The 12680-nt window shown below is 44.9% G+C and overlaps 1 protein-coding gene and 1 pseudogene across 1 annotated transcript; one reads left to right on the forward strand and one right to left on the reverse strand.

Annotated features, from left to right (window-relative positions):
- The first annotated feature begins 1993 nt into the window (after positions 1–1993).
- Positions 1994–9119, forward strand: LOC122048812 (annotated as a pseudogene).
- Positions 9120–9540: 421 nt separating this feature from the next.
- Positions 9541–11208, reverse strand: LOC122047607 (protochlorophyllide reductase-like). Its single transcript, XM_042608993.1, has 4 exons — positions 11056–11208; positions 10877–10978; positions 10253–10799; positions 9541–10170 (listed from the first exon to the last, which is right to left on the reverse strand). The coding sequence occupies exons 1-4, from the start codon at positions 11104–11106 to the stop codon at positions 9653–9655; spliced, it is 1218 nt and encodes a 405-aa protein (XP_042464927.1). The 5' UTR covers positions 11107–11208; the 3' UTR covers positions 9541–9652.
- Positions 11209–12680: the final 1472 nt, after the last annotated feature.

Below are 12680 nucleotides of genomic sequence, written 5' to 3' on the forward strand. Positions count from 1 at the left end.
TATCAACATTCGACCAGCTTATTGAAGCATCTATCTCCACCGTTCGGGGTTGAGCCATCTCCACTGGTCTCTAACCAGCTTATTGAGGTATTTATCTCCCCTATTTAGGTCGAGTTGTCTCCACTGGTCTCGGACTAGCTCATTGAGGTAGTTATCTTCCCCGTTCAAGGTTGAGTCATATTCACTAGTTTCAGACCAGCTTATTATGGTATGTATCTCCCCCATTCGGGGTCGAGCAGTCTCCACTGGTTTCAAACCAGCTTATTGAGGTATCTATCTTGCTCGTTCAGGGTCGAGTTGTCTCCACTAGTCTCGGACTAGCTTATTAAGGTATCTATCTCCCCGTTCAGGATCGAGCCATCTCCACTAGTGGTGGACCACCTTATTGAGGTATGTATCTCCCCCGTTCGGGGTCGAGCAGTCTCCACTGGTTTCAGACCAGCTTATTGAGGTATCTATCTCCCCTATTCGGGGTTGAGTTATCTCCACTGGTCTCTGACCAGTTTATTGAGGTATCTATCTCTCTCGTTCGAGGTTGAGCTGTCTCCACGAGGACCAACTTATTGAGGTATGTATCTCCCCCGTTCGAGGTCGAGCAGTCTCCACTGGTTTCGGACTAGCTTATTGAGGTATCTATCTCTCCCGTTCGGGGTCGAGTAGTCTCCACTGGTCTCAGACCAGCCTATTGAGATATTTATCTCCTCCGTTCGGGGTCGAGCAATCTCCACTAGTCTCGGACCAGCTTATTGAGGTATCTATCTCCCCCGTTCGGGGTCGAGCTATCTCTACGAGTCTTGGACAAGAGTATCTCTACGGGCCTCGAACCAAAGTATATCACGAGATCTACGCCAGCTCAGCTCACAACTTTCATTTTCGTACACCTTCGATTTCACGGCCTACGCTCCCATTCAGTTATCGGGCTCTACGTCCGTTCAGATCACGACTTTCGCTTTTGTGCGTCTTTGATCTCACGACCTATGTGCTTGTTCGATTCGTGGGATCCGCATGTGCTCAACAGCGAACCAGTCATTTGCTCTGCATCCTCTCTGCATTTATTAGGTCGCCTACTTGGCAGTTGCTTGATCGCCCATTTGGCATTCGTATGCTCGATATCACTCGACATTTACTCGATCGCCTATTTGGCATTCACTCGACACTTGTTTTTCTCGCTGCTCTGCCAAGCGCTCGCCATTTTGTTAGTCTTGCTTCGCTCGTTGCTTCGGCAGTACCCGTCTCCTTCGACGCTCGTTTAGTATTATTTTTCATCGCTCACTCGGCGTCGCTATTACCATTTGATTGGCATCGCTACTATCACCTGCTTGACACCGCTCCTGCTACTCGATCAACATCGTCACAGCTACGAGCTCGACGTTATACAATGAACCTAGCGATCTAACTTTATACGTATGGAGCAATTCATCCTTTGCGATAAACTATCTAGTCAGTCGGACTCGCGCCTCTTTTGACTAGACTTGAAGGGGAGGCTTGTGATGCAGATATATTATTGGGACTTAGGAGGACTTAAGAAGAAAGAGGGGGCATTTTGGTCTTTTTATAAATTGAGGGTTTTGGTTTTTAGGAGGGCATTTATTTTCTTTTGGAGAAGGTTACGCCGCTACCAAGTACAGTGTGCCACCCTGGTTAGCTACCGGCCGCCTTCGACGCCGCTAGCCTCTGACATCAGTTGTCGCTCCCTTTTATTCTACGCCTCACGTATGTCGCCGACGCCGCTTCCGCCGGATCTCCCTCTCCCTCTACTCTCGTCGACAGTTAGCCCCAACGCCATTTCTAGCGCTGAGGTAGCTACCGCCGCCTCCCTAGCGTTGGTAGCCTCTAGCGCCATAGCCCACGTGCTAGCTTATCCCCCTTTTGTCTGCCCCCTCCACCGGCCGACCCACGGCTTCTGCCAACCTCACAACGCCACCACCATTGCCGACACTCTCGGCGTTAAATTTGACTTGCCTACACCCCTTTGTCTTGCGACTCCTCGCCGATGACTCGTCACAGCCTCCATATGGCCCCAGCACAACAGCCGCGTTCTCACAAGAACACTGACAACTTCTCACAATCGCCACGCTCGTTGCCTCTCATGCACGCCGCCGACACCGAGGGCCCATCCTGTTGGAACCCCAAGGTTGTTTTGGTGTGATTAACATGTTAAGTTAGGTCCTGTGTGTTTCTAACCTTGTGTCTAAGTGTGCAGGAGCTTAGGAACACAGGTAGTCGAGCGGAAGACGCAGCTAGCGAGAAGGACGACAGTCCGAGGGACGAGGTGCTGCGGAAGAGTACACCGGCGGACGAGAAGGAAGCGCGCGGTGGTTCCGAGGGACGAAAGGCGGAGCGGAAGATTGCTCGGAGAGCAAGAGACGCAGCTAGCGAGAAGGTCGACGACCGAGGAACGAAGACTGCGGATGAGTACGCTGGCGGACGAGAAGGAAACACGCGGCAATTCCGAGGGACGAGAAGCCGGAGGGAAGCCCGCTCGAGAAGACCGAAAGTTGGGTTCGGGTGAGCCCTTTTCCGGATGGCAGAGATCACCCAAGTGAGCGGATCCGGAGGAGAAGAACCGGACCGAGGCGGGACTGAACCAGAGAAGAGGTCCCGGACGAAAAAGTCAACGCCTGTTGACTTTGGGCTCCGGGGCGCCCGGAACAGTCCGGGGCGCCCGGAACCCTTCCGGGCGCCCGGACCCAGTATTTTCACCAGATCGAGTCAAAACTCTATCTGAACGTTGGGGGATAAAATTTATCCCCCCCAGGGCGCCCGAAATCCTTCCAGGCGCCCCGACCAAGGCTATAAATATAGCCTTGGTCCAGAAGCTTTTCATTCAACTGAAAATTCAAGCATTCTTTCTACACTTGTACGCTTTTCTGTTTTAAGCTTTATTGTGCGCTTCATTGTTGTAAAAGGCTTCTCCGCCTGAAGGAGATACTAGTGCTACGCTTTCTTGGATTAACAACCTTCCCGGTTGTAACCAAGTAAATCTCGGTTTGCCTTTTACTTTTCTGCTTTTATTTATTTCTCTTAGTTTACAAGTGTTAGTTTAAAAGTTCGAGAAGGATGTTTGCGTTTTGATTTTTGCAGGGCTATTCAACCCCCTTCTAGCCGGCCCAACGGTCCTACAAGTGGTATCAGAGTCAAGGCGCTTCAGGAGGACTAACCGCCGAACGAAGCAACGAAATGGCCGGACCAAGCATCCACCCGCCGAAATTCGAAGGGGATTTCACCACATGAAAAAAACTAATGCAGGTATTTCTTACTACAGATATTGAATTATTTTTAACAATAAAATTTGGCTTTGAAGCTCCAGAGGACAAGAAAATAGATAAATGGACAAAAAAGGAGCAGGCCGACTTCGTGGCGAACGGCAAAGCAGAGTACCATCTGCTAAGTGTCCTTCCGCCTCAAGAAGTCAACAGGATCGGTAAATATAACTCCGCAAAGGAACTTTGGGAGAAGTTCCTCGAGCTGCATGAAGGTACGTCCGAAGCCAAGCTCGCTAGACGAGATCTGCTTTGCAATCAGCTCACCAGCCTGCGACTTGGGGAAGACGAGACAGTCGTACATCTGCACTCCAGAATAAAAGAAATCATCACCGGACTCACGAATCTCGGAGAAGAGGTAAGTAACCGAGATTCGCTCAGGTACGCTTTAAATTCCTTCCCTAGAAATTCAAAATGGGCATCACTAGTAGATGCATTTTACATTTCTAAAGATTTAGAAAAGACTTCATTAGAAGAATTCTTTTCAACTTTTGAAGTGCATGAGTCAAGATGTGCAGAAATGAGGGAGCCCAAGAACAACGTCGCCCTCAAAGCTTCAAGAGACGAACCCGAGTCGGAATCTTCTCTCGACGACGAGGAAATGGTAATGATGGTAAGAAGATTCAAGAAACTTTGTAAATCCAGATCTACTAACCATCCACAGGAAAAGAAGAAAAGAACGATCCGCTGCTACCACTGCGACGAAGAAGGGCACGTCAAGGACAATTGCCCCAAACTGAAAAACAAGAACAAGGAAAAGGGTAAGAAGCCTATCCAAAAGCGAAAAGCCCTAAAGGCGACGTGGGACGATACGTCGTCGGAGTCGGAAGTTGAGGCATTCTCTGGACTTGCTCTAATGGCAAGTCATCAAGACGAAGACTGCGAGTCGACCTCTTCCGAAATGAGCATCGAGAGCATCGATGAAGGGGGAGCTTCGTCAGAAGAAAGCAGCAGTTCAGGGGGAGATACGGACAATGAACTCGACAAGGTAAGTCAGGTACGTTCTCTTCCTTCGGATAAACTTTATAAATTTGTTAAGTTATTAACTAAAGACTGCTGTAAATTAGAAAGAGAAATAAAAAATTTAAAAATAATTTTAGCTAAATCCTGCCCTCTAGAAGAATTAGATAAATCAAATTTGGAAAATGAAAAATTGAAACTTGAAAATAATGATTTGAAAATTCAAGTAGATAACTTGAAAAATTATGCTTGTTCATCTAATTCTAGAAAAATAAAAAATTTAAATTGGTATTATAGATATCACCCGGGATAAATTAAGAATATCTCTAGAAAATATGTCCCTAAGAAATTTTTAATTAATCCAGTAGGCTGGAACCTTTATTGGGTTCCTAAATCTTGCTTAATCTAAATTTTATAATTAAAATTAGCGCTTTTCAGTGAGACAATTAAACAATAAGTTTCTCTATAAGGCTTTGTCTAAGGAAGTGGTTGTTGCTCCAATAACCAAGAAGGTCCAGTGCCTCGCCACGACCTGGAAGCTAAAATATTGAAATAAATGTTTAATTAACTTTCTAAGCATTAAAATTAGAATTAAATAATGCGTTCAAAGTTTTCCTTTAAAAATTTTGTTCAAAATACTTTTATACTTAGAAAAATACTTTTTGCCTAAGTCAAATTCTTACTTAAGAAAAATTCTCAAAGTTTGAAAAATTTATTTCAAAAATATTTTTACCTAAATTTTTTTTTAAAAAAAAAAATTCTCAAAAATCATTTTTTTTTTAGATTCTTTTTAATCAAGAAATCGCAGCTTAAATTACTTAGAAAATAATTTTTTCTAAGTCTTTAACCCTTAGATTATTTTTCTTGGAACCCCATTTTTTGTGATCAAAGGGGGAGAAGGAAAAGTATAAGTCTAGGGGGAGGTAGGTAGATAAATTTAATTTTTCTATCTTTTGTACTTAAATTGCAAATTAAGTTAACTTACTTAATTTTATTCTATGTCTATTGTTACCCTAGCTTAACTTAGGTTGATCACACCAAAAAGGGGGAGATTGTTGGAACCCCAAGGTTGTTTTGGTGTGATCAACATGTTAAGTTAGGTCCTGTGTGTTTCTAACCTTGTGTCTAAGTGTGCAGGAGCTTAGGAACATAGGTGTCGAGCGGAAGACGCAGCTAGCGAGAAGGACGGCAGTCCGAGGGACGAGGTGCTGCGGAAGAGTACACCGGCGGACGAGAAGGAAGCGCGCGGTGGTTCCGAGGGACGAAAGGCGGAGCGGAAGATTGCTCGGAGAACAAGAGACGCAGCTAGCGAGAAGGTCGACGACCGAGGAACGAAGACTGCGGATGAGTACGCTGGCGGACGAGAAGGAAACACGCGGCAATTCCGAGGGACGAGAAGCCGGAGGGAAGCCCGCTCGAGAAGACCGGAAGTTGGGTTCGGGTGAGCCCTTTTCCGGATAGCAGAGATCACCCAAGTGAGCGGATCCGGAGGAGAAGAACCGGACCGAGGCGGGACTGAACCAGAGAAGAGGTCCCGGACGAAAAAGTCAACGGCTGTTGACTTTGGGCTCTGAGGCGCCCGGAACAGTCCGGGGCGCCCGGACCCAGTATTTTCACCAGATCGAGTCAAAACTCTATCTGAACGTTGGGGGATAAAATTTATCCCCCCCAGGGCGCCCGGAACCCTTCCAGGCGCCCCGACCAAGGCTATAAATATAGCCTTGGTCCAGAAGCTTTTCATTCAACTGAGAATTCAAGCATTCTTTCTACACTTGTATGCTTTTCTGTTTTAAGCTTCTATTGTGTGCTTCATTGTTGTAAAAGGCTTCTCCGCCTGAAGGAGATACTAGTGCTACGCTTTCTTGGATTAACAACCTTCCCGGTTGTAACCAAGTAAATCTCGGTTTGCCTTTTACTTTTCTGCTTTTATTTATTTCTCTTATTTTACAAGTGTTAGTTTAAGAGTTCGAGAAGGGTGTTTGCGTTTTGATTTTTGCAGGGCTATTCAACCCCCCTTCTAGCCGGCCCAACGGTCCTACACATCCTTTACGCTCTGGGTTCACTGCCTTGCTCTACAGTCAGCCTGCATAACCCTCCAGGACGCTACAACCCACTGCCTCTTCGATTGTCTCATCACCGACCATCTCCGGTTATGCTCCGATCTGACCTGTCTCCGACCTTAGAGCCGATATGGTGTTTTGGCCTTCGTGTCGTTATTATATTCCGGCCTATGGGTCGCTATCATATCCTAGCCTATATCATAGCTTATGTGCCAGAGTCATATCTCGCCCTACGTGCCGCTATCAGATCCCAATCTACGTGTTGGCTGTCGGATCCATGCACGTTCGACTATGAGTTGCTACCTCCATATCCAACTCCTTGGACGACTCACATTCATCCACCTTTCGGGGCCACGACAACTCAATTAATGTCATGACCAGCTCACCAATCCACTAGAGGCCGCCCCTCGGCCAGGGTACGTCATCGTACTCACTTTTTATTCATTTTATTGTCTATTTAGTTTGCTTCTTATATATTCGTGGGATCTGCCTCGAGTATCAGGATACTAGGAATCGAAGAAACTCAGTTGCTGTCTACACGTAACGTTGACTAGAGACCTTCTGACGACTTAGTCAACATAGAAAACATCTCATCATATCTTCCCCCTCCGAGACATGACAACTTAGTCAACATTTCAATCACGTCATTCTAGTCGTTCCCTCTTCTCAACTTCTCGATAGAATCACTATCAATCAAATATTTTTAGGTCAAATGTGTCTTAAAATTAAATTCATCAATTAATTTGTAAAACCTGGATATGTTATATTATATTTAATACATATGATAATAGATAACAATACGAGCACGGTATTTTGAGGATAATTTTATTATTTTAAAGGGATTAGTAGGAGGAGACATCTTCTAACTAAAAATAAAAAATTATCGTGATTAAAAATAGATTTTTATCCTAAATTATTTATGACAAATATTATTATATAGCTAAAATAACACTAAAATTGAATATTTTTTTTTAAAATTATAAATATGCTATATTAACAACCTCCTAATATCAGTATAGATACTCGATTCATTTTTTATAAATTAAAAGAGGATCATTTGTATATATTGACGGGAGTAACAGCCCCCACCTATAAAACTTTACTCCTTAGAGCATCCGAGCTCCCACTGTGACGTGGATGGGATGAAAAACCTCCCTCCCATAGTGGAGGGAGGTTTTTTTATTAAAATGAAGAAGCGGCTCCGCCGCTGTGGAGCCGCTTCTTCATCTTTTTCATTTTTTTATTTAATAATTAAAAAAAAAAAACAAAAAACTTGATAATTAAATCTGCTTCTCATTTCAGTGAGAACAGTCGTTGGGCAACGGCTAATTTTTAGCCGTTGTTCAACGGTCATAATTATTATTTTTTTAATTTATTTTTTTTATAAATACATGATCGATTTTATATTTTTCATTCATCTCCTTGTTATCTTTGCTTTCGATTTCTTTCCTCAATTCTCTATATTTTTCAACCACAAAAATATCTTGATTTATTTCCAATGACTCACAATCCAGATCGATCTATGCTTCAGGAATTCTGGAGAAATGAATTGGCGGAAGATACGGAGGATATAGATGAACGAAGAATGCTCCAACTATATGAGCAGCGACAAATGGTACATCAAAGAGCTTAAAGTTCTTCCAGTAGAACACAGAGGAGAAGGTATTTGAATCGGGATCGTGAAGTTGGGCATGCTCGTCTTTTCAATGATTACTTTTCTGATGATCCGGTATATCCTGATGACATATTTCGACGTCGATTTCGAATGAAAAAAGAGTTATTCCTTCGTATAGTTGATGCCGTGAAAAATCATTCCGAATATTTTCAATGGAAGGTCGATGCAGCAGGGAAAAAAGGTTTGTCACCACTCACCACTTCAGAAATGCACAGCGGCTATTTGCCAATTGGCGTATGGAGCCCCTGCTGATCATTATGATGAGTATCTACGGATTGCTGAAACAACTGCCATCCAATGTTTATTCAACTTTTGCCGATGTGTAATTGAAGTGTTTGGTGCCCAATATTTAAGAAGACCTAATGCTGCTGATATCCAACACTTGCTTGAAATGCATGAGCAGAGACATGGTTTCCCTGGCATGTTGGGCAGTCTTGATTGTATGCATTGGCAATGGAAAAATTGCCCCGTCGCTTGGAAAGGTCAGTTTACTCGAGGAGATCATGGCGTCCCAACAATTGTGCTCGAAGCCGTTGCATCTTCGGACTTGTGGATATGGCATGCATTTTTTGGGATTGCAGGGTCACGCAATGATATCAATGTGCTTAATGAATCACCATTATTCAACGACGTCTTACAAGGGAATGCACCAGAGGTTAATTTCACGATTAATAATACACAATATACAAAAGGATACTATCTGACCGATGGGATCTATCCAGAATGGGCTACTTTCGTCAAGAGCTTTCCATGTCCCCAGGATCCTAAAAGAAAAATATTTAAGGAACGACAGGAGGCTGCGAGAAAAGATGTCGAGAGGGCATTTGGGGTGCTCCAATCACGATGGGCAATGATAAAAGGTCCAGGACGATTTTGGTACAAGGATAATTTGAAGGACATCATGTATACCTGTATTATTTTGCACAACATGATTATTGAGAATAAGGGAGATGCAGTAGTCAATTGGTCGGACGATGAAGGAGATTCTCAATCACAAATATTTCAAGGCTCCACTCAAGAATTCCAAGCATATATCCGTAGAAATTACGAGCTACGTGATAATCAGTTACATCATCAACTTCGAGCCGACTTAGTTGAGTATATCTGGGCACGCTATAATTGTAATCAGTGAAAAAATAATTTATTAATTGCGATATATGTATTGTGATATTTATGTAATTTTTTTAATTATGAAAGTTATTTTATGTTAGTAATTTATGAATTTAAATTTTATTAAAATTTAATTATATAAAATGTAAATATGAAAAAGAGATAATGAAATATATATAATGAAAAGTGTAGGACCATGAAAAAGTTGTTGAGAGGTTTTTTGATAGTGGAAAGAGGTATGAGATTTTTAATTTTTGATGTGGCGTAGATATGGCAACGAAGGAGCTCACAGTGAGGTTTAACCACTGTGGATGCTCTTGATATTAGCTCCATGAATATAAAAGAGAGATAAAATTGAGTATTTTAGATATTTGATGATTAAGTAAAATAAATATTTTTTTATTATTTTTACTAGAAAAAATAATAATATAGGTTTATTTTTAGTGATGGGCCACAATGCTAATTTTGGCACTCAAAAGAAAGCAGACGACGTGCTTGTTGTTTTATTTATCGGAAAGGAAAGTAAAACCGAAGACGAAGTGCTCTCTGCTAACAATGGCGGAAGGTCAATCGACTGCAGCAAATCAATCGGTCAAGCCGACCAACTTCTCGCTGATCTCCCAAACCTTCTTGGCCTTTGCGGCGTCGCTGGCTTCCTCCGACAGCTGGTTCTCGAAGCTGGCGGAGTCCTTGTTCCAGCTCCAGTAGACGCCCGATTTGGTCAGGCTCGGGTCGCTCACGACCTGAGCCAGCCGCTTGCCGGATTCCTCCTCGGAGACGAAGCCCTTGGTGATGAACTTCTGGAAGGGCGGGAAGAGGAGGCGGAAGAGGGGAACGTGCTCGCGGAAGAGGCCGGTGGTGGCGATGCAGCCCGGGTAGAGCGACGCGAACGCGATCCCCGTCTCTTCGTGGAACCTCCGGTGGAACTCCTGCATCGTCAGCATGTTGCATATCTTGCTGTCCTTGTAGGCCTTCGCGCCGTCGAACTCGCCGCCGTCGATCATGGCGGAGCTGCTCCTGCCGTCCAACCCGCCGGCGAGCCCCCGGAGATCACCCAACCCCGCCTTCGGCGGCACGTTTCCGGCCAACGTGTTCGTATTCCCTGCAGAAGAGCGGCGTTGTCTGTGAATTTGTGTGGTTTGAAGAAGGAAAGAAGCTCGTCGGAGAGGAGAGGTCGATGGTACCGGTGATGGAGCCGACGATGATGAGGCGGCGGGAAGGGTAGTCGGACTGCTTCATGTCGTCGAGGAGGAGGTTGGCGAGGAGGAAGTGGCCGAGGTGGTTGACGCCGACGCTCATCTCGTACCCGTCGGCGGTGTACGTCGGCTTGCGGGCGGTCGGGCGGTAGATGGCGGCGTTGCAGACGAGCACGTCGAGCGGGCGGCCGCTGCGCCGGAAGGCGTCCACGAACTGGCGCACGCTGTCGAGGGAGGCGAGGTCGAGGTGCGCGATGGTGTAGCTGCCCTTCGCCATGCCGGCCGCCTTCGCCGCCTTCTCCGCCTTGAGGAAGTCGCGGCACGCCATCACGACGTGCCACTTCCCGGACTCCGCCAGGGACTTGGCCGTCGCCAGGCCCAGCCCCGACGAGGCCCCGGTGATCACCACCACGCCCTGTCGGAGCACCTTCTTCCCCTGCAACGACGCCTGGTTGAGCCCCGGCGCCGCCACCCCCTCCGCAGTCACCACCGCCTCCGCCGTCGACTGCGCCTTCACCGACAATTTCGACTGCCTCTGCTCGTCAAAATCAAAACAAAATCACTTTTTTCCGGCCAATCTTTCGGAATCTCGATCTAAAAAACAACAATTACTTGACATCGAAGAACAGGGAGTTGAATTCCAGCCATGTGATGCCCAAGAACAGAGCCCCCGAGGAATGCCGATTCCTTCAGCACTCCATTGCTCCCCTTCCCCTGCATCAAAAACACAACTTTAAGTCACATTTCCATCAGAACCCTAAAATCATCGACAAATCGATTAAAAATTCAACCTCTTTGCGATGGGAGAGAGCAGACGGAAGAATCGAAGCCTGCAGAGCCATATTTCCGCCGGAACAAGATGCTTCTTCTTCCTGTTCTTGGAGATCGAGTATGAACTCGGTGGGGCATTTATACAAGCGCCTTCGCGGCTGGAAAGCGCGAGCGACATGATAAGGAGGCGGGGGCCGACGAGATCCAACGTCACCGTCGATTCGCCAATGAGGTCGCAGGATCTGGATTTCTTCCGGAGGATAGATATTTCTCTTCTTTTTCTAGATATTTTTTTTTTCAATTTTTTGGATCTGACAAAACTCCATTTCGACGCCCACGCTGAGAATTGAGTCGGCGGTGGTCCAAAAGCGGTTATCCGCATCAGGTTTTTATGCGACTCGTGACTGCCAGGTCAGCTCTGATCTAGCCACGTGAAAACACGTGACGGAGAGGTCCTTTAGGTGGACACGTGTGAATGAACAAGGCCCGCCATTTGCTGACTTGGCGAGGATAATAAACTTTAATATCGGTCTATTTTACAATTTCCAAAAAACACACCTGAATTTCTGATTTTTCAAAACACTACAAAAAATTTCAAATTTAGTAAAAGTTGCCCATACTTTCTAAAAGACTCCTCTCCTTGTGATGTAAATTTATGAATCGCGCTGCAAGGCATGCTCAAAACCACTCTTTGACAAATTATAAAACCACTTGAATTGTGCTTACCGGCTTATCGAAGAGTTTCAAGTCCGGGCATTGCAGAAAGGACCCTAAAGTATATATATTTTCCTTTACTATATAGTGGCCAAGCAATAAGGGTATTTATTCATGATTTTTACGAACTTATTTAAATTTATTTATTAAAAAGGGCGGAGAAGCATTGAGAAAGTGATTTGAAGCCTAATTAATATTAAGCATTACTAATCGGTAATTAAAGTGCCCGTCATCTCATTAAATATGTAACTAGCAAGTAGGCAAACACTTGGCTTTGCGCTCTCGATGGTCCCGACGACTTTGGTTCATGTCTTCCTGTCTGCCTCCTCTGTTGTGTATCTCGACAGCTCGTTTGCTCAGCTTTCTAGTTGATGCTCTGCTCTTGCATCCTGATTAATTCCTCCGTTGCCGGCGGACATCACTCAGCCATCATTACGTGGCAGCGGTCATGAAGGAGCTGACTACTCAATCGAACCGATGTCAATGAAGGAGATGGAGGCTAAGGCCTTCGTGGTATCAACATTGATAGGCGTTAAGAAGAAGAAGAGTGAGAATTATATTTGAATTCGCAGCCAAACAGTCGAATTGGTCATGAAAGTTTTACAGTCTAATCGGCAACTCAACTAGATAATTGTGAAAATGATGGTCAGCCACATAGCTACAAAATTGCAGCAGATTTGGCTTTGAAATTGTGACTAAGAAGACAATGAAAATCGTAGGCAAAAAGCCGCGAAACAACGGGCACGCTAATGAAAATCATGCCAAGAAACCATGAAATTGCAACTAAGAGGTCGAGAAATCACATTAAAAAAATCACAAAAATCACGACCAGGCGATCAAAGAGGTCGCAAATTCACTGTGTCATGCTATAAGAATTGTGGTCAAGCTAGCTGCGAAATCGTAGCCACCTAGCCATGAAATTTTGTAGTCT

The sequence above is a fragment of the Zingiber officinale genome, chromosome 2B (assembly GCF_018446385.1).
Source record: "Zingiber officinale cultivar Zhangliang chromosome 2B, Zo_v1.1, whole genome shotgun sequence".
In the NCBI taxonomy this organism is placed as follows: domain Eukaryota; kingdom Viridiplantae; phylum Streptophyta; class Magnoliopsida; order Zingiberales; family Zingiberaceae; genus Zingiber; species Zingiber officinale.

Excerpts from the sequence above, each read along its gene's own strand:
- LOC122047607 (XM_042608993.1), bottom strand. The coding sequence starts at position 11,106 with ATGGCTCTGCAGGCTTCGATTCTTCCGTCTGCTCTCTCCCATCGCAAA. Across the intron at positions 10,979-11,055 it reads CTCTCTCCCATCGCAAAGAG|GGGAAGGGGAGCAATGGAGT; the intron begins GTTGAATTTTTA and ends TTTTTGATGCAG. Across the intron at positions 10,171-10,252 it reads CATCGTCGGCTCCATCACCG|GGAATACGAACACGTTGGCC; the intron begins GTACCATCGACC and ends GCTCTTCTGCAG.